This window comes from Pyrus communis, chromosome 9 (assembly GCF_041283825.1).
Source record: "Pyrus communis isolate YQ-2024b chromosome 9, ASM4128382v1, whole genome shotgun sequence".
Taxonomy (NCBI): Eukaryota; Viridiplantae; Streptophyta; class Magnoliopsida; order Rosales; family Rosaceae; genus Pyrus; species Pyrus communis.
The window spans coordinates 21,063,133-21,085,330 of NC_142573.1; the positions used below are offsets into that span (position 1 = coordinate 21,063,133).

At 37.1% G+C, this 22,198-nt stretch overlaps 1 protein-coding gene across 4 annotated transcripts; it reads right to left on the minus strand.

Moving 5' to 3' along the window:
- Window positions 1-2,364: 2,364 nt before the first annotated feature.
- ABCI7 (non-intrinsic ABC protein 6) lies at window positions 2,365-6,281 on the minus strand. Of its 4 annotated transcripts, none has more exons than XM_068479127.2 (5): window positions 6,043-6,281; window positions 5,417-5,501; window positions 4,317-5,340; window positions 3,075-3,334; window positions 2,365-2,873 (listed from the first exon to the last, which is right to left on the minus strand). In XM_068479127.2, the coding sequence occupies exons 3-5, from the start codon at window positions 5,181-5,183 to the stop codon at window positions 2,552-2,554; spliced, it is 1,449 nt and encodes a 482-aa protein (XP_068335228.2). In that variant the 5' UTR covers window positions 5,184-5,340; window positions 5,417-5,501; window positions 6,043-6,281; the 3' UTR covers window positions 2,365-2,551. The 4 variants fall into 4 exon arrangements, with proteins under 4 accessions (XP_068335228.2, XP_068335227.2, XP_088556064.1 ...); XM_068479126.2 differs by having other exon boundaries at window positions 6,039-6,281; XM_088699938.1 differs by having other exon boundaries at window positions 6,050-6,120.
- Between the last annotated feature and the right edge of the window lie 15,917 nt (window positions 6,282-22,198).

Below are 22,198 nucleotides of genomic sequence, written 5' to 3' on the forward strand. Positions count from 1 at the left end.
ATAAAATATAGTAGCCATAATGTATATATTGTATATTAAATATGTATTATTGTATAAATTTTTATATAAGTTAAAAAATTAAGTTTTATTTATCTATTTATATTTATATATAATGAGAGTTTCTTATTATCATTACTAGGATAAATTTTACTTGACATATTGTTCAAAATTAGAATCAACTAGTATAGTATTAGTATAGGCAAGAAGACAGATCTACAATTGTGAAAATTGTGCAAGAATATATAAACATTCATGATTGTATCCTTCCTCCATAAGTAGACAATAGTTACACTTACATCGTTGTTTAAATTTTTAAAACCCTCCAAACTCTCATGAATAGTGTTTTTTATTTGAGTGCAAAATTAGGAAAATTCATAATAATTATTGTAGAAGTGTAAAAAAATAAATATATAAGCACTTGTAATGACAAGCTTTACAACTTTCTTGATGGGGTTAACTCCAAAATCCGACACCATAATCCATAATCCTTATATTTATATTTAACTGTCGCTTGTCGTTTACACTTTATTCTTCTTACCAAATTTTGTTTTTCAAATTTTGTTTTTTGAAAACATGATCTTCTATGCAGATGTAGGAAAGTGAACAGTTCAGATTGTTGATATCATGTTCCGATATTTACGGTTAACTAAAATACGAGTTGATGTTATATAGTTTGTAGAGACTATAAACTTCGAGCAATATTTCTACTAACGGTAAAACTCTGAGCACAATATTAACGATCCGAACCGTTCATATTCCTACATCCTCTATTAGATCATATTTTCAAAAAAGAAAATTTGAAAAAAAAAAAATTGGTGAGAAAAAATGAAGCGTAAATGTAAACGACAATCAACGGATAAATTTTGATCTATGGTTTATGAGATTCTAGTGGCGAACTTCGAAGTTGAGCATTTCACGAAAGTTGTAAAGCTTGTCATGACGACCGTTTATGTATATATATGTTTTTTTCACACTTTTACATTAATTAAAAAACTTAAACAATAGCCATATGATTTAATGTCACTTATGTGAGATTAAATCCTTACCATTGGATTCTATTTCACTTATATTATTAGAATTTTTTTGGACAAAAAAACTGTCACATCCCCGCCTGGGGCGGATCACTTCCTAGGCCCGCTCCACCACCGTAGCACGATATTGTCCGCTTTGGGCTTACCATTCCCTCACGGTTTTGTTTTTGGGAACTCACGAGCAACTTCTCAGTGGGTCATCCATCATGGGATTGCTCTAGCCCCCTTCTCGCTTAACTTCGGAGTTCCTACGGAACCCGAAGTCAGTGAGCTCCCAAAAGGCCTCGTGCTAGGTAGGGATGGGAATATACATTTAAGGATCACTCCCCTGGGTAATGTGGGATGTCACAAAAACCCCATCTCTTTTCCTACATTTCCACAATTCCACTATCTGTAGTATCTGATCAAAACAAAAACCCTAATATTCTAGAATCTCTTTATGAGTTGAAAGACAAATGTGTTTTTATATTTTGAATGTGACAATATAGTATGTATATACTAATTTAGTATTATGTTTTTCATTTGATTATTTAATGGTTTAAAATATATTTTCTTTAACGAGTAACGAGTCGGGTCATATTACCTGCTAGTATTAACGGGTCGGATCATATTACCTATTTATTTTAATGGGTTTTATATGACACGACTTATTAAAATATCGAGTATGACACAAAAACGACACAAACACAGAAAACACGACACGGATGCTAGGTCTACTGCCAGGTTCAATGATACAAGAATGATGGTAGCAATCTTTATAGTTAGACCAAAATCAATTAATTTCTAGGTAATTCCTTAAAAATTGACTCAGTAAAAGATCAACAAAATCATAAACTGTTTACCCCAAATCCCCCTCTCCAACACCACTGGAATATTGGTGACGTATCTTCGGCGCCAATGTTTTATAGCGTCCAAAGCCGCACCAAAAACCACCAAAGCTGCCCATGTCAACTTAGCTACCTTCTAGCTCATCATCTCCAAACTAATCATGTGTTTTAACCGTTTATACTTTCAGTTTTTGGTCAGCAATCGGTTGTTCCACATGTCGCTGCGGGTGGAAAATATGTTCGTACTTCGGAGATAGCCGGAGATGGTCTACTGTTTCAGTGCTGTATTGCTGTCAATGATTTGATGCTCTTAAAATAGTTCGAGATCTAGTCAGTCTCTGAAACCGAGTTTATTCTACTACGGAACAGATAAGAAAAATTAGTACAGGGAAGTGTTACCAAATTGAAACAGGTAAAACTCAGAAAATTATTCAAATTTACGCTGAATTCGCATTGTTGCAGAAAAATGTATTTGCCTAAGTGCTAATAAAGCATGGTATCTCGAATAACGTAAAACATCGGTTTCAATTGCTGATGAATAGACAACTCTGATACAACAGGAACCATTCTACATTGACAAAATTAATCAAATGGAGCACAAGCGTTCGATAGTTTCAAACAAGACCAAAATTTATTTGATTTTCAATGAGAATTAGAATGCCTGTAACCGACAATCAGTGCTAGAACACCCAATTATGCGGATCCTGTATTAGTAGTAGGATCCAACAATTCTCTAATTCGATTTTCCACGTTCCTTTTCATCCAATTATAAGGTAATCTCTCAATCACCTCTGCACCAAAGGAAAAGAGGAGAGCCTTTCTCGCTGCCTCTACATCGATGCCCCGTGCCTGGAAATAGAAGAGCTGGCTTTCTTCTAGGTCGCTGATTGCACATCCATGGGAACACTTGACATCGTCAGCAATAATTTGAAGATTTGGTTTGACATTTACAGTTGCACGAGGTGCAAGTAGAAGACTTCTTGTCAGCTGCCCACCATCTGTTTGCTGAGCATATCTGCAAATTAAGAACAGATTTTGTGACGCTATGAGTGAGCAGCTAACATCAACGATACAAGTAAGAAGCCTCAAAAGTTCATTTTCTTGGTTAAGAACTAAAACATATAGTCTAGGTTTCAAGAAAATGGGCACAAAGTGCTTTTGAGGCAAAATTTAACAAGTTCCCGGTAATCTGGGCAGTGAGATGAAAGATATTTACCTGTTAACCCTTATGTTCCCATCAAAAACAGCTTGGCCTAGAGAATGAGACACGATGCATTTGTGAAGTTGTCTGGAATAACCCCGTGGATGGTCCAGGACTACACTACTATGCAGATCGTGTGTTTGATCACCGACAGACAATTGCAGTGTTGATAACTTGGTGACTGTGTCTGGTCCCAGTTGTTGAACATGGAGATTATGCCTGCTCAATTTTCCACCAGTACTAACCTCCACAAGCTCATATGTACTAGCTGATTCCTGAAAAGCAATCAACTATATAAATTTGATGCAACAGGAACTGCATGATAGATAGAGGGATAGAAGTTTTTTATCAGGTATGGGCCACGGGCAGTGACCAAAGTTGAAAGTTCATTTACAAAGTAAGATTCTAAATGTTATTCATAAACCTTACTGAGAATAAAGCGCATTACATCATGCAGAGCTTAGCAGACAAATTTATCTCAACTTTAAAGTGATAACGGAAAGCAATTTCACTTTCATTATGTACAAAATTTCAGAGAAAGCCAGGTATCAACAACTTTGATTGTAATCTTGCTCTTCTCTAAAGTTTAAGGGTACATATTGATCTACCATACTCTGAGTTTCTCAGTCTTATCGGGGCCAAATCACATTTTATAACATGCTTAATTATATCTACCTGAAGATGAAAGCTACAAATTGTTTTTTTACCCCTTATTTTGTTGAGAAATACAACTTTTACTATGGGTCTCCTATCTTGGAATGCTTTTTTCTTATGAAACTTTAAATTTCCACTTATGATCCTGTTCCATTATTATCGAGGACTTCCTTATTCCTAAGGTCACTCGGAAATTGAGAGCTAAGGATAGGAAACTTTTTTATAACTCAAAATAAAAATCAAATCATAAAGGAAACTGACTGCAATGTATTTTTTCAAATAACTAGTAACAAACTTCTTTTGATATAATGAACTAGTGAACCCCTTACGCATCAGCTTATAAAAAGGTTTCTCATGCACTCCACAAGCTATCAAATGTTAAGTAGATCATGTTAAATAGATAAACCCTGATAAATTAGATGCACATCTAAATTTATAATTTATTATTTTTTTGCCCATTGTTGCCTTTGCAAAGCTAACAAAAAAAGTACCTAACTCTCATTTGTAAAATATCCTTACAGATATCCAAGCATCACATACAAAAGTAAGCAACCCATGAAACATCTATCACAAAGAAGCAAAGAGAGAAAGAGAACAACTAACCTGATGGACCCAAGTCCACTTTATATGGGCAGCATTCAGAGATTGATTCTGAACATAGGAATGCGTAACTTTTCCTCCTTCTCCAACCACTACCTCAAAAACAGAATTTGTCCAATAACACTTGTTGCCATCCCCACCCAAGAACTCCTCAATTATACCAATCTCCCCTCCCTTCTCCACCAACACAAGCACCCTTGGATTCGCTAACGGCAGTTTATTTGACCCCTCATCACTGCCCTCGTTTGCAAAGTACCGCAGATAAACTGGAGCCTCTACGCGGCACCCAGAAGGTACATAAATCACAGTTACATCTGGAGCCCCGATTCCATTAATAGACCAAAATAAGTCTCCTGGACAACTACTAGACACAAACTCAGACACCCTTTCCATAACGGTCTGTTCTGACAGCTGCTGAAAGCTACCCACATAAACCCCATCCGGCAATTCTCTCAAATTTGAGAAACTTACGACAAACCCATCAACTATAACCAGATTTGGAATTTGTGTATCTTCCAAAATGCTTGAAAAGGTCGGAGGGTGAGATATTGGTTGGATTTGGGAGTTCTTGATGAAGGAGGTGTCAGTGAAGCGAAAGGGCTCATCTTTGCGAGACGGCCATGGGGTTGAGAGGAGGGCCTCAGAGGAAGAGTCTCTGAGATTTTGTAAAGGTAAAGGAGATGAAGTATAAGAAGGTAGTGAATCTTCAAGAGCTTCAGCTAGTTGTAGAACAAAGGGGTCTGATAAGGCGAGTTGTGAAGTTGGAGAAGCTTGAGTTGAGACTCTGAGTTTTGTTTTAGGGGTTTTGGGTGTAGAAAATAAAGGTACCGGAGGTCTTTGAATGTGGGTTGTGAATGATATGGCCGCCATGGACAGTAGGCTACGAATACTAAGAAAAATGCTGAATGTTGTTACTAAACAAGGGGTGGGTCGAACTTTAAAGCCAATTTTCCTAAGCCGAAAGTTTGTCTCAAAGCTCGTGTAGAATCTCCTTCGTTTTCATGCCACGTCCCAGATTGTATGGATCCTGTGAAAACAGGTGAAATACTTATTTCTAAATCTTCAACTACATTCTCAATTACAAAACGCAAGAAGTTACTAACCTGTCTTTCCAAAACGGAAAAGCTAACAAGCCACGAAATTGCAAGGATGAAATCTGAAATCATTCAACTAAAAGCCGAGCCACATCTACAAAATTATACAAAGATCAATAACAAAAAAGTATACTTCATAATTTATAAAGCTACGGCTCAAAAAACATTAATTCAATCCTTTAGTGTGTGTTTGGATGACAAATATTGCAGTGAAGAGGAAATTTAGATGTGCAATTAAGCAAATACGAAATCGTGCCAATTTTCTTTCGGGCATTCTATCGAACACCATGGAGGCACACAAATCCTTATAAGAATATCAGAAACAACGCCTATGTAGGCAGCAATTGGAGAATTGCAACAATAAACAGCTCCACCAAATTTCGCTAAAACAACCCTTTAAATCTCAGCTTAAAGTTTACTCATCCAAACGTTACGCTATATTACAGTATAGGAAAAACCAATTAAGTCCCTAATTCCCAAATTCATATATCACAATTTAGAAAAAGAAAAAAAAGAAGGAAATTGGATGACAAGAGGAAGAAGATGAAGAATTTAAACGACAAGAAGTAGGAGCCTACTATGTTCAACTGTTGGATTAGAGAGAAGAGGAGGAAGAAGAAGAAGCACGTACGTACGGCTTACAAATTACAGAGGAGCGAGCAGAAAGAGGAATGGCGCGCGCCTCGAATCCCAGGCTGCAGTAGCTGCCTGCTGCTCCTCTCAATCTGCTTTTGTTATCACGTAAAACGACAGCGTATAGAGTTGCCGCCGCCGACGGTCATACGATGCCATCCTGGCCGTTCACCAATATTTGTATTTTTTTGTTTTTAATTATTTAATTTTTTAATTTTTCCGAACCAAGTCGGAACGACGTGCTCTTCTCTGTGCTACACCCAAATATGAGCGGATTCAGTATGGTTACCGGACCAAAATTTTCGTATCAATTACTGTATCAAATTTTTAGTTTGGCAAAATCTATTACTATTATTATACTAAAGATTCAATATACCGAAATTAGGTATGCCAAATAGTTTGGTTGATATGATATAAGAATGGTAATTGTCATTTTGTTAAACATATATATTTATAGCATATTAGACATAGTTATGGTATGGTAACTAACAACATCATCTTGTTTGAAGACATATTTGTGGCGCTTGGCAATGGTGAACCCAATTATGTTTTACTTACAACATTCACATAGCACGTACTCCTTCCATATTACAAGACGGTTTATAAACCTAATTAACCTTAAAGCAAAACCAATTATCAATTAACAAAAATGGATGAGTGTCGAGTTGGCGGCGGAATGGGAATGTGTTCAGAGAGAGAACCTCAGTTACTGAAGGGTTTCTTTTCTTTCTTTTTGTTTTGTTTTGTATTTTTTTTTTTCTGTCATTAGTCGGGTTGGGGGGTGGGGGAATCCAACCAAACATATATTATCGATAATATTATATATATATATATATATAATTATATGTTATATAATTTATAAATTCTATATTATTATATTTTTCAGTACAGTACGGTAATATCGTGGTAATGGTATGATGTGAAATATTCTAACACTCAAATTAAAACTCTCTATGATTGTAGTATATGAAAGTAGTGATCGTTTTAGGCGGGGGATTAGAATGGATGCTAATCTACTCAATTTAAACTCTAAATCACTAAACTAGACTCAATAATAGAAAACTAGACTCTTATGACTCAAAACAAACTAGAATGACTCAAAACAGCACAAAATAATCAAATAGACTCAAACTAAATACTAAGGACTACGTTCAACGAATTCTAACTTTAACTTAACTCAAAATATTAAAAGACACAAAATTGGACAGATTCTAACTAAACGACACAACCAAGTAAAGGGGGATTGGATTTTGAACGAAATTAAAGTAAAAACAAGCAGATTGTAAACTTAAACTAAGTTGCACGAAATTGGGGTGAATGGATGAGTGATAAGCTAGCTAAAAGGTCCTTCTCCACACATGACACATATGCATATAAATTGATTTCCAGTTATTATTCTTTTAAACCATGAATGACAATGCCCCAAATTAATCGTGAAAAACACAAATTAACTTTCAAATTTTCCTAAATTCATTGAATTAGATGGAATACGCATCGGCAACCAAATTATTCTTCAATAGTTCCTGACATGAATAACATAATAGAGATACAATCAAAGATCATTAAGTTCTATGAAAATCATAAGCATTGACATGACATTGGTAACTATGAACTGCATGATACTCCTGCCATGGATTTACTTAACACAATCATGACTAGTGACTTCCACTACTTGTGAATATAAGTTCATAACGATTAGGTGAATATAAGTTCATAACGATTAGGTGAAACTCCCTCATACTCTAGCATCAAATTCATGCATGCAAATTAAGTGTCGACCCTCAATCAACATACATAAACAAGTTTTGATAACTCAGATAAGCAAATCACATTCAAGACGCAAGAAACAATAACTGGACGTAATCAATTCATATAAAACATATAATTATGGCTTCGAATTCACCTCTAAATAAAACGAATTTTTAGTTCCTCATGTTCGCAAAACAAAGATAATTAAATTTAAACATTGAAAGCAAAGATAGAATACACCTAGAAACACTCCAACAATCCAACGTCTTGAATGGCAAGCACGGCTCCAGGTGGCTCCTCCTTCCTTCCTTGCTGCGGCACAATGGGGATTTTCTGAATTTAGGCTCTTGAGGTGTGGTGGATGGTGTGGTGATCTGATGGTAGAGGGTGGTGGTTGGTTTATGCGGTAGAATGTAGTATTTATACGGCATAGAGTCATTGTTTTGGAGAAGAATTAAACACTCCAAATCCACAAGGAAAAGGTCATCTAGAAATCAAACCTAAGAGAATAAGGATAAGGGGTGCGGCAGATTTAGGCTTCTAGAAAGGGATAGGTCTTCTAGAAACTGATATTTAAGTGATTTAATGTGAAGAGGATTCCCCTTTGCAGCTGGAATTAAGGTAGCAAAAGATTAGGATAGGATAAGATAAGATAAGGTTGGATAAGGTTTGGATAAGATAAGGTTATTTGGATAATGTTCCTTCATTGTAGCTGATTCCTTATCTTCAATGCTTCCAAATTTGTTTCTCCAGGTATTAAGCACATTCCTAGCCTCTCTTAATCTTCAAATTCGTCCATCCACCTTGCTCCATATGCAAGCTATCCATTCCAAGCCCAAAACTACTCTAAAATGCTCCAAATTGTACTTTCTTGCCTCTTTTGTCATTTAAACCTACAAACACACAAAATAGCCTAAATCACTATAATAAATAGAAACTAGATATGTAAATGCAAGAAAATAACCTAACTAAGTCACATAAATATGCTCCTATCATGGTATTGAATACCAAAACCGTACCATAAGATTTTGGTTCAATACAATACCATACATTACCGATTGGCACAAAATTGGTATGGTACGGTTGTCAATTCGGTTAGTACAATAATTTGGTAATAAAATCCACCCCTAGACCCCAAATGAAAAAGAATAGGGTCACCATGAGTTCTGTTGATGCACAAAATCAGCAAGACTTTGGAACAACGTAAAGTGTCAAGTTTGTGACCTTCACTCGGTTGCCCATCACCTAGTGGGGATAATATGTAAATAGATAGAGATAGGGATGCAAACACAAGATGTATGTGGTTCACCCTAAGTTTGGCTACATCCATGGAGTGGAGGAGTTCTCATTAATATTGAAGGGTTTACACAAATACATAGGCTCAAGCATAATCATCATTAGTGGATTCTAATGACTAGTTTAAGTATAATAATGACATTCCCCTTAATTGTAGGAGAATGGTCTTCTTTTATAATTGAGGCGAGTCTCCGGCTTTCATCCGTGGTCGATGTGGACTCTAGGAGCTTTATTCTGACGTTGACACGTGTCATATTGTGATTGACCTCCTGGGTGAAGGGAAACTCTTGTGCTTCGGCAAGGGTGCCTCAACATGAACCTTTTAGTGGGTCCTTGAAGGTATGAATTTGACTGGTGCTTGGTAGTTTTGAAATTGGTCAAGTATGGTACAAACAGTGCTCCCCTAAGTTCCCAGTGAGGAAAGCTTCTAGGTTGGGAACTTGAAAAATCCAAGTCACTGAGTACCGAAGTGTAGTAGCATTTAGTGGGAATCCCCCAAGTTTCCAAGCGAAGAGGATAGCTGTGACAACCCGTCCCGGACTTTTCGTACCGTAGGGGTGAAATGACGGTTTTGCCCCTAGTATGGTTGTTTCTGATAGAAGCATATTCATGCGACTTAAATAGCTTGTTCTCGTGCATTTACGTTATGTTTCTCTAGTTATTTTAGTCCTTTATGCTTCTTTTGTGTGTTTTCAGGTTCTAAGGGCTTAGGGAGCAAGAAAGTGCATTTTGAGGCTATTTGGGGCACTTTTGGGCAAGGATTGGATAGCTTAATCATGGAGCAAAGAGGATGGACGAAATTGAAGCCTTGTATGCTCTTTGGGGACATCAAACAAAGGGCCTAGCCCAATCAAACAAATCCTTTGAGCCATGGAAAACCTCTAGCCCAATCAAACATATTATGCCATGCAAACCAACCTATTTTAGGCCCATTCTATGTACTTAAACCCTAGCCCTTTAAACTAGCCCTATTATCACGTATCACTTTCATTCACTTATCACTCACCACATATCATTCATTTATCACTTAACATATCATTCACTTATCACTTATCATACTCATAATCATCTACACATTTCAACCATTTAAACATATGCATTTCAACTCACATGCACATCCACCTCTTTCCACCTAATCCACATGCTTTCACAACCTAAAACACATGCACATGTGCCACTGATCCCTTCACTTTCATGCCATCATTTCCCCCCCCCCCCCAATGCCGTGCACTCCTTGAGCATTTCCAGTTTTTCCCCTTCTCTTTGTATTCACAAGTCACATGCATTCACTTCATCATTACACCACCACTCATTCTTTAAATCCACATGCACATTTAATCATTCATTTAAGCCCCCTTGTGCCATGTTTCCCCCTTTGATCCCACCCATCACATGCATCATCATCAAACAAACACTCAATGCCGTGAGTTCCCACTCCCATTTCCAGCTTTCCACAACTTTTCCTAGCTATTTTATTACATACATTCCCCCTTCATTATTCCAATCACATGCACCCATAATCATTCATTCCATCCTAGCTGCAATATTCCCTCTTTCCTTCCTTCATTCACCTATAAATAAGCATCCAACACTCCTCAAAACACATCTCATTTCATACACTTCACACAACACAAACACAACCCTTGTGCCGCAAATCCCCTTCCAATCTGTGCAGTTTTTATCCTCCATTTCAGCCACTATCCAACCACTTCCCATCCCTCCAAAACACTTCACATAATCCCCAAAGCTCACCTTAGACCTTGTGCCACAACAACGAGGAAGAAAAGATTGCCTAAACGTTCATACAATTCAAGTTTGAGTTGTTGGAATGTTTAGGTGTTTCTTTGATTTCAATGTTTGAATTCAATTTTCTTTGTTTTGTAATGGAAGAGAAGAGTGCCTAAACGTTCATACAATTCAAGTTTGAGTTGTTGGAATGTTTAGTTGTTTCTTTGATTTCAAGGTTATGAGGAACTAAACCCCCTTTAGCTAGGGGGTGATTCGAAACTATGTTTATATTTGCAATATGAATTGATTACTTTTGGTTGGAATTTCATAAGTTGTGGATTCAATTCGTTTAACTGTTTGATTGATAACGTATTTATGTATGTTCATTGAGATTGCAAGCTTAATTTTCATGCATGAATATGACGCTAGAATATAAGTGAGTTTCACCTAATCGTTATGAACTTATATTCACAAGTAGTGGAGGTTGCTTATAAACAATCGCGTTAAACGAATTCTTGGCATAAGTTTCATGCGTATTCCATAGTAACGAATGCCTCGTCAACACTTATAATTTTCATTGAACTTAATGATCTTTGTTGAATGTCTCTATCATGCGTATTCCATAGTTAGGGACTTTGATTAAGAATAATTTGGTTGTAATGCGTATTCCATTCAATCCAATGAATTTAGGGAAATCTGAAAGTTAATTTAAGCGGACCTAATTAACTTGGAGCATTGAGTTTCACAACTTATCGAAAGACCAACTGAGAATCAATATTGTATGCAAGTGTAACATGTGTGGAGAAGAACCCCTTGGCTATTCCATCATCCATATTTTTATCACCTTTGTATTTACGTTTTGCCCTTAATTATAATCTTTCCATTTAATTTAATCTTGCCCAAACACATTTCCCCCATATTTCGTTGAGTCTTAATCATTCGTATTTGTTTTATTTTCGTGTTTTAAGTATTTGGAGTCTTGTGTACTTGTTTTGAATTCTTGTTAAGTAAGTTAAATGTTTTAAAAGTTAGTTTTATTTATTTGAGTCAAGTATTTAGCATCCCTAGTTAATCCCCGGTTAGAACGATCCTGATAGGAGCATATTTATGCGACTTAAATGGCTTGTTCTCGTACATTTACGTTATGTTTCTTTAGTTATTTTAGTTCTTTATGCTTCTTTTGTGTGTTTTCAGGTTCTAAGGGCAAAGTATGCAAAAGGATGCCTTTTGGAGCCTTTTGGAGCAAATTAGAGATTGGAATGGATATCATATGCTTGGAGCCAAAAGGATGGACGAAATTGAAGACTTGAAGTAGGAAAGTTAAATCCTAAAAAGACCTCATGTTTGAGCATCATTGAAAACAATCCTAAAAAGACCTCATGTTTGAGCATCATTGAAAACTCCTACGCATTTTAGAACACAAAAACAACATTCCTAGCAACCTTAGGACATTGTCGTGTGTTTCCTTGTGTCTCCCTCCCTTGCCATGCAAGGAAGGGCTTTGTTCCCTATTTTAAATACTTAAACACTACCACTTATCATTTACCACATATCATTCACCACTTATCATATCATACATTCATTTATCACTTATCATAATCATTCACTTATCACTTAACATATCATACACTTATCACTTATCACTCATAATCACCTACAACATCCACCTACTTCACCTACAACATCCACCTACTCACCTACAACATCCACCTACTTCACCTACAACATCCACCTACTTCACCTACAACATCCACCTACTCACCTACAACATCCACCTACTTCACCTACAACATCCACCTACTTCACCTACAAATGACATAGCCATATGTTCCCTCCACTACTCCTATAAATACCCTTGCATTCATTCATTCAGGGAGATCTCATTTTCATACACAACACACCACAAACACATCCTTTTCTCTCTTAGCCGTGAGTCTCCCTTAGAATCCAAAAACCATTTCTCCATTCCCCTTCCACTTCTCCACCACTCCTTTTCCATTCCACACTCCCATCCCCCAAACCAATTATCCCTAGACCTTATGCTTCAATAAAGAGGAAGAGAAGAGGGCCTAAACGTTCATACAATTCAAGTTTGAGTTGTTGGAATGTTTAGGTGTTTCTTTGATTTCAATGTTTAAATTCAATTCTCTTTGTTTGTACGTATGAGGAATGGAAGAGAAGAGTGCCTAAACGTTCATACAATTCAAGTTTGAGTTGTTGGAATGTTTAGGTGTTTCTTTGATTTCAAAGTTATAATAAACTAAACCCCCTTTAGCTAGGGGGTGATTCGAAATATATGTTTATGCTTGCATTTTGATTTGATTACTTCTAATTGCGTTTCATAAGTTGTGGATTCAATTTGTTTAACCGTTTGATTGATAACTTATTTATGTATGTTTATTGAGAATGCGCGCTTAATTTTCATGCATGAATATGACGCTAGAATATAAGTGAGTTTCACCTAATAGTTACGAACTTATATTCACAAGTAGTGGAGGTTGCTTATAAACAATCGCGTTAAACGAATTCTTGGCATAAGTTTCATGCGTATTCCATAGTAACGAATGCCTCGTCAACACTTATAGTTTTCATGATGCTTAATGATCTTTGATTGTATCTTTATTGTGCTTTTCACGTAAAGGACTTTTGGAGAATGTTGTGAATTGCGTTGCGCTAACCCATCCAATTCATTAACTTAAGGAAAACTTGACGGTTAATTTAAGCGGACCTAATTAACCCGGGGCGTTGAGAATTAATGATTTATTGAAATGCAATTGGAAATCGTTTTATTATGCAAGTATAACATATGTGGAGATGAACCCCGTAGCTAACTTTCCATCCATTTGTTCTTTCTTTTCTTGTTTCTGTTTTCATGTTTAATTTAACTTGTTATTCAATTATGTTAAACATGTGAAACTAATTTCTTTTTAGTTAGAGGCGAATTTGAAGCCATGGACATATGTTGGTTATGATTTGATTTACTCCAGTTATGAATTCATGAACTTTAGATGTGGGTTACTTTTCTGTTTTGATTAAGAACTTGTTTATGTATGTGGGTTGAGGGTCGACACTTAATTTGCATGCCTAAAACTTGATGCTAGGATATAAGGGAATTTCACCTAATCGTTATGAACTTATATTCACGAGTAGTAAAAATCGCTAGTCACGATTGTGTTTAGTAAACCCTAGGCTGGATTAACATGCGTATCCCATAGTTATGAATGCCTAGTCGATGTTTATCATTTCCGTTGAACTTAATGATCTTTGTTGAATGTCTCTATCATGCGTATTCCATGTGAGAGACTTTGATTAGGAATAATTTGGTTGTAATGCGTATCCCATTCAATCCAATGAATCTAGGGAAATCTGAAGGTTAATTTAAGCGGACCTAATTAACTTGGAGCATTGTCATTCATCGTTTGTTGAAGTCATAACTGGGAGTCAAATTATATGCTTATGTTCATGTGTGGATAAGGAACCCTCTAACTAGTTTTTCATCATTCTATTTCATTAATTTCGTTTTTAGAATCTGTTTTAATTCCAAGTTTCTGTTTTAATTTTAAATTCATCCAAAACCAATCCCCCATTTATTTTAAAGTGTTAGATTAGTTAGAAATACATTTATTTTGTGTTTTTACGTTTTTGAGTCAAATCCAAGTGATTAACAATCCCTCCTAATCCCCGGTCCAGAACGATCCCTACTTATACATATACTACAATTTGACGAAAAGAGGGTTTAATTTGTGTGCGTATAATTCTCGCATCAAATTTTGGCGCCGTTGCCGGGGATTAGCAACTTTGCTAATCTCTTGGATTGTTTTATTTTCGTTTGTGTGTATATATTTTTAGTTTTATTTTAGACGCAAGACATGGCACTTGATAGTGCTTCTCTTTTGTCACAGCTTATGGAAGAGTACCAAACGCAAAGAGTTGGTACATTTGATCATAATCAATCAAGGAACGACGTGTTTTCCAATACTTACAATTCCGATTGGAGTGATCATTCAAACTCTATATGGTGGGAACCTCAACATATTCAACAAGAAGGATATTGGCAGCCTTATGAGGAGTTCTATTCAACGTCTATGCATCCACCACAACCTCATATTCAATATGCCCAACCAAACTCAAGTTCGTCAATAGATTATAATCAAAAGCTTAATGAATTACTTTGTTTGGTGCAGGGCTCACAAAACCAAGTCGAGGAGACTCAACAAGGAGAATATTGGCAACCATATGAGGAGTTCTATACAACGCCTATGCAGCCACCACAACCTGCCCAAAGCAATGTAAGTAATTCAAGCGATAATGATACGATTTTTCAATTACTTACTACTTTGACGCAGGAAGTCCAAACTCAAACCAAGGACGAACAAAATCAAGACAAGAAGTTGGGTAAATTGGAGGAGCAAATTGGGCAGATTATGGAGTTCATGAAACAAATTCAAGAGCAAGAAGTGGATGAGGAGCTGCTAATTGAGGAAGAGGAACACACGCAACCTATGGCAAGGGTGGAAACACCTTTGCCGCAGGCACCTATCGCTCCTACGCCATCCAATTCAGGTAAGGTTGTTCCAAAGTTAATTATTTCTAACCCCATTCCACTGAATGTCCCTATTCCTTGCAGGATTATGCAATCCAAGGAAGAAGAGGGTGAGAAAGGCATATTCGAATCCTTTCCAAAGAATCAAGAGCAAGATGTGACTGGGGAATGTCTAGAAAAGGATATACTTGAGGCAAACAACCCCAAAGAAATTGAATTTTATGACACAAGACAAGGACCAATACTCACATGCAATCTGGCCAAGTCCAATATCCCTGAAACTTTCCAGCGAGTGGTGTTTATTCTTGAGTTTATGTCGGAGCACACAGGTAAGCCGCCTCCCCGAATTTCAATTTTCTTTTATACTAATATGTTGTTAATGATCCAGGCACCCACTTTAGAATTTGAACCAATGCCGGTTCACTTCAAGTATCACCTTCCATTCAAGGACCAATTCCATGCCGTGGAACCTAGTCAAGCTTAAACGGAGGTACCGTCCGGCTGCAAGACGTAAAAGAAAGCGCTACTTGGGAGGCAACCCATGCATTCAACAAAGGAAGACTTAGAAAGCACTCCAAATTCCAGATTCCTAAAAACTCTTCTCTTTGTTGCTATTTCGTTTGTGCCTTGTTAGGTTGTTTAGTTGTTATTGTTTGTTTGTTTATTAATTGTGTGAGTCTATGATTGTAACATTGAGAAAATGTTTGGTTTATTGATAGGCACTGCTAAACAAAGAAAGATAGAGCCTTCACAAAGGGCGTTTACTTGAAGCCCCACTACTGGGCAAAACTCTAGAAGCAGGAGCCATAGATGCGGAAGGCATCGGAGCAGAAGGCATCGAGGCGGAAGGCATCGGAGCGGGAGGCATCAAAGAAGAGGCCTCAATACTTGGCCAAACGCTGGATGAGCCCGGAAAAATGTGCCTCTGGAAGTAAGCCGCAAGCCTTTGACGATCAGTTTGACGGTCACTTTGCATCCGACCATTGGATTCTTGTAGCTCATCAAGCTTCCTCTTCATACCCGTCGAATAGTTGTTGGCAAGCACGTGCAAACTTCTATTCTCGTACTTAAGCAGTTTGATCTCCTGCTTGAGACTTTCCACCTCTGCCATCAATGATTCCACCTGACGGGAGCGGGCAAGCAGGCGTTGGCCCATGTTGGACACAGAACTCGCACACTGAACACTAAGTGCGAGGGACTCTTGAACGGCCAACTCATCGGACCGTCCTGACAGCAGCCTACTATCTTTTGGAGTGAGGAGGTTCCTAGCTACTATTGTAGCTGTTGTGGCGTCCTGCATCACGGAGTCTTCACCTGTAAGAAGACCGTTAGAAGATAAGAAAGAAGGGCGCCATACGTTACCTTGACGCGGCGCGGCCGTATCACTGCTAAGGCTCAATTCCAAGCTAAGGTTCGATAAGTTTGCCATTTTTCAAAAGTGTTCAAAGAGAAGGGATGGAGTTAAATTTCAAAGGGCCGGAGTCGATTTTCAAGAATGGGAAATCTTCAGAGTGTGTTTGTTGTGGTGATTGATAGCTCTATAAAAAGCCAAGACGACGCGTCCACCGATTCAAAGAGCCAGATTTTTCGGCATAATTTAGGCGATGCTCCCTCGGCTTTTCAGAAAACGCGTTCAACTTTGTCAAAAGATTTCTGACAAAGCTGAAAACACGTGGAGGCCATCATCGCATCTACACATCTTTAGCCGACAAGCGTAAAGTTCGGCGACGCTTTCTCTGCTTTTCAGAAGACGCGTGCAGCTTTGTCAAAAGGAGCCGCATCTGCACTACCACGTGTCGTTCAAAAAGCGAAGGGGCGTCGTTCAGAAATCGAAGGGGCGCCTGCTCAGAAATCGAAGAGGCGTATTCAAAGATCGAAGAGGCGCCACTATTTCAAAGAGCCGGATTTGCAGGATCAAAACGTTTGTCGACAAGGGTAAAAAGTACCACCACTTGATATTATCTTTATATATGTCGACCTTCGTCTTTTATGGCAGGGCAAACCTGAAGAAAATGCCCAACTCTCCCTCACCTCTGAGGGCGCACTCCCAGCAAAGCCTTTCAAAATACTCAATTTTTTCTTCTTCCCCAAAGATGATACCAGATGCCTGGAGTACATATGACCCAGGAGGAAACGGCGGATTGAAGCATGTGCTGATTCATTCACCGCTTCTTCAAAGCAAAGGTATCTCATATCATCAAGGTCAAAAGCAAAAGTATCTCATATCATGCTCTTTCCCTGTCTTTTTCTTTGTCCTTGTTCTTACTTGCATGGCAAAGTAAAAGAAGCAATCAGCCGGCACTTGGAGTCAGTCTTCCGATCTGGAGCCAACTGCCTGGAATCTATTCCTGATTGCTTACCTAGCGTTGCTCTCGAGTAGTCATCTTCAACGGTTGTTACACTTCCAGAGAAGGGACCACTCCTGCAAAGATTGAACAAAGAAACAGATAACAGGAGGAAGCTCAGACCTTCGGGGGAAACCAAAAGAACTATCCTGCTGCCCAGTTCAAGAAGTATCATAAAGGAAAATCAACGATGGGCAGAAACCAGTTCAAGAGTAAGCCTGTGGAATCACAAAGATCAAAGCCTCAATGCAATCACCAAGGAGAAGAGGGAATTTACACTCCATAACCAGATTTGCGTCCCTAAGCTCTTCTCTTTGTTAATTACATTATGCCATGTTTAATATGTTTAGTTGCTTTTTGTGTTTTTACTTATGTTTTGTGTGAATCTATGCTTAAAACATTGAGGACAATGTTTGATTTAAGTGTGGGGGGGTAACTAAAGTGTTTTGATGCAAATTCGTAGGGTTTTATCCACCATAACTTCTAATGTTGTTCCTTGCTGTTTTAAGGTGTTTTTAAGTTGTTTTAGAGTGTTTTAGTGTGTTTTGTTTTATAATTCGAAAATCCCATAAAAATTTGAAAAATTGTTTTGAAAAACCCAAAAAGAGTTGTTTTAAAAGTCGTTTTTGTGTGTTTGTGTCTTAGGGTACCTTCCAACACAATGATAAGGATTTGGTTTATAATTGCATGACGGTTAGAAAGAGTTATAAACATAGAGAAAAGTTTGATTTACTCTTGGTATATGCTTGGTTATGGTTATAATGTATGACTTCACATGCAATCATAAAAGAAAAATTCGTTTTTGTAACATGCTTGAAGGAAGAAACTCAAACAAACGCTACATCCCTGTGAGACTCGAGCCATTACTTTCTTTGGAGAGTTATTTTCTGTGATTCTTTATTTTCTAAAGTTGTTGCATGATCTCATTATTCCTTGCTTGGTTGCTACTTAGAATGCAATTGTATCATGATAGAACTAAATGCTAGAACTCATGCCCATTTCATTCAAAGCATGTTATTGATTTGCATAACACATATTCAAGAAGAAGTTGTGTAGTGACCACCACCATAGCCAAATAGCCTTACTTCCCATACTTCGTATATGTTGTAAGTTTTAACCCCGTTGAGCCTTGTTTAGCCTTTATTCTTTGTTTACCCACATTTTCCTCACCTAGCCTAGTTTAGGACAATCCCCACCCTTGTTCTTAAAAGATAGTGAGCATGACTTAATTGAATTCCTTTTGAGTTACATTATGAAAGAAAATAAGTGTGGGGGAGAGAATGTTTAAGTGTTTATGTTTTGAGATTCAAAAGAAAAGAGAAAAGAAAGAAAGAAAGAAAAAAGAGCTTAAAAAAAAAAAAAAAAAATGAAAGAATAAGTGATTGAAGAAAGGTTCCAAAACACCAATTCTGGGCGTAAATTGTCTAAATTCTCCCTTTTTGTTCAAAAGTTGAGTTTTCATTCAAAAGTCAATTCTAAGTTGATTCAAATGCTTTGCTCACTATTTCTTTAAAAACCTTTGTTTTCCATATCCCTTCTTTGTTATCCACATACCCCAAGCCCCGTTACAACCCTTGACTTCTATCTTGAGTGTTGTGTATTTCAATTTGTGGAGTTTGAACTTGGTATGAGCATATGGTATCACTGGTCCTCGCGTCTAAGTAGTAGCATTCCATTCATGAGATCATATCTAAACATGCTTATTAACTCCAGAAATTGCTTCCTTTGAAATACATATATGTGAGTATTCGTTTTTATGATTACATCAATCTTCTCACATATACCTAGTGTAGGGTGTGTAGTCAGAAAATCTGTGTGAAAAACGAGAGTACATCTAGTAAGAAATTGAGGGAATTCTCTAAGGCATGTTACTACATTCAAAACATGGTTTTAAATGCTTAATTGTGAACTAGTATGTGGTGACTATGAGTAAGAATGTACTTAAGTGTAAAGATGGCTCAAATCTGTGAGAATAATGATTTTTAATTTGTCATGTGCATTGGAAGTCCCTGATACGATTGTTGGAAGGTGTAGGTTGTGTTTTGTTCTTTTTGTTTTGTTTTTCTGTTTTGCTCGAGGACTAGCAAAAGCTAAGTGTGGGGGTATTTGATAGGAGCATATTTATGCGACTTAAATGGCTTGTTCTCGTACATTTACGTTATGTTTCTTTAGTTATTTTAGTTCTTTATGCTTCTTTTGTGTGTTTTCAGGTTCTAAGGGCAAAGTATGCAAAAGGATGCCTTTTGGAGCCTTTTGGAGCAAATTAGAGATTGGAATGGATATCATATGCTTGGAGCCAAAAGGATGGACGAAATTGAAGACTTGAAGTAGGAAAGTTAAATCCTAAAAAGACCTCATGTTTGAGCATCATTGAAAACAATCCTAAAAAGACCTCATGTTTGAGCATCATTGAAAACTCCTACGCATTTTAGAACACAAAAACAACATTCCTAGCAACCTTAGGACATTGTCGTGTGTTTCCTTGTGTCTCCCTCCCTTGCCATGCAAGGAAGGGCTTTGTTCCCTATTTTAAATACTTAAACACTACCACTTATCATTTACCACATATCATTCACCACTTATCATATCATACATTCATTTATCACTTATCATAATCATTCACTTATCACTTAACATATCATACACTTATCACTTATCACTCATAATCACCTACAACATCCACCTACTTCACCTACAACATCCACCTACTCACCTACAACATCCACCTACTTCACCTACAACATCCACCTACTTCACCTACAACATCCACCTACTTCACCTACAAATGACATAGCCATATGTTCCCTCCACTACTCCTATAAATACCCTTGCATTCATTCATTCAGGGAGATCTCATTTTCATACACAACACACCACAAACACATCCCTTTCTCTCTTAGCCGTGAGTCTCCCTTAGAATCCAAAAACCATTTCTCCATTCCCCTTCCACTTCTCCACCACTCCTTTTCCATTCCACACTTCCATCCCCCAAACCAATTATCCCTAGACCTTATGCTTCAATAAAGAGGAAGAGAAGAGGGCCTAAACGTTCATACAATTCAAGTTTGAGTTGTTGGAATGTTTAGGTGTTTCTTTGATTTCAATGTTTAAATTCAATTCTCTTTGTTTGTACGTATGAGGAATGGAAGAGAAGAGTGCCTAAACGTTCATACAATTCAAGTTTGAGTTGTTGGAATGTTTAGGTGTTTCTTTGATTTCAAAGTTATAATAAACTAAACCCCCTTTAGCTAGGGGGTGATTCGAAATATATGTTTATGCTTGCATTTTGATTTGATTACTTCTAATTGCGTTTCATAAGTTGTGGATTCAATTTGTTTAACCGTTTGATTGATAACTTATTTATGTATGTTTATTGAGAATGCGCGCTTAATTTTCATGCATGAATATGACGCTAGAATATAAGTGAGTTTCACCTAATAGTTACGAACTTATATTCACAAGTAGTGGAGGTTGCTTATAAACAATCGCGTTAAACGAATTCTTGGCATAAGTTTCATGCGTATTCCATAGTAACGAATGCCTCGTCAACACTTATAGTTTTCATGATGCTTAATGATCTTTGATTGTATCTTTATTGTGCTTTTCACGTAAAGGACTTTTGGAGAATGTTGTGAATTGCGTTGCGCTAACCCATCCAATTCATTAACTTAAGGAAAACTTGACGGTTAATTTAAGCGGACCTAATTAACCCGGGGCGTTGAGAATTAATGATTTATTGAAATGCAATTGGAAATCGTTTTATTATGCAAGTATAACATATGTGGAGATGAACCCCGTAGCTAACTTTCCATCCATTTGTTCTTTCTTTTCTTGTTTCTGTTTTCATGTTTAATTTAACTTGTTATTCAATTATGTTAAACATGTGAAACTAATTTCTTTTTAGTTAGAGGCGAATTTGAAGCCATGGACATATGTTGGTTATGATTTGATTTACTCCAGTTATGAATTCATGAACTTTAGATGTGGGTTACTTTTCTGTTTTGATTAAGAACTTGTTTATGTATGTGGGTTGAGGGTCGACACTTAATTTGCATGCCTAAAACTTGATGCTAGGATATAAGGGAATTTCACCTAATCGTTATGAACTTATATTCACGAGTAGTAAAAATCGCTAGTCACGATTGTGTTTAGTAAACCCTAGGCTGGATTAACATGCGTATCCCATAGTTATGAATGCCTAGTCGATGTTTATGATTTCCGTTGAACTTAATGATCTTTGTTGAATGTCTCTATCATGCGTATTCCATGTGAGAGACTTTGATTAGGAATAATTTGGTTGTAATGCGTATCCCATTCAATCCAATGAATCTAGGGAAATCTGAAGGTTAATTTAAGCGGACCTAATTAACTTGGAGCATTGTCATTCATCGTTTGTTGAAGTCATAACTGGGAGTCAAATTATATGCTTATGTTCATGTGTGGATAAGGAACCCTCTAACTAGTTTTTCATCATTCTATTTCATTAATTTCGTTTTT

Coding starts and splice junctions, on each gene's coding strand:
- ABCI7 (XM_068479127.2), bottom strand. CDS start 5,183: ATGGCGGCCATATCATTCACAACCCACATTCAAAGACCTCCGGTACCT. Junction 3,335..4,316: donor AGTGGACTTGGGTCCATCAG/GTTAGTTGTTCT, acceptor ATTGCTTTTCAG/GAATCAGCTAGTACATATGA. Junction 2,874..3,074: donor GGGAACATAAGGGTTAACAG/GTAAATATCTTT, acceptor CTTAATTTGCAG/ATATGCTCAGCAAACAGATG.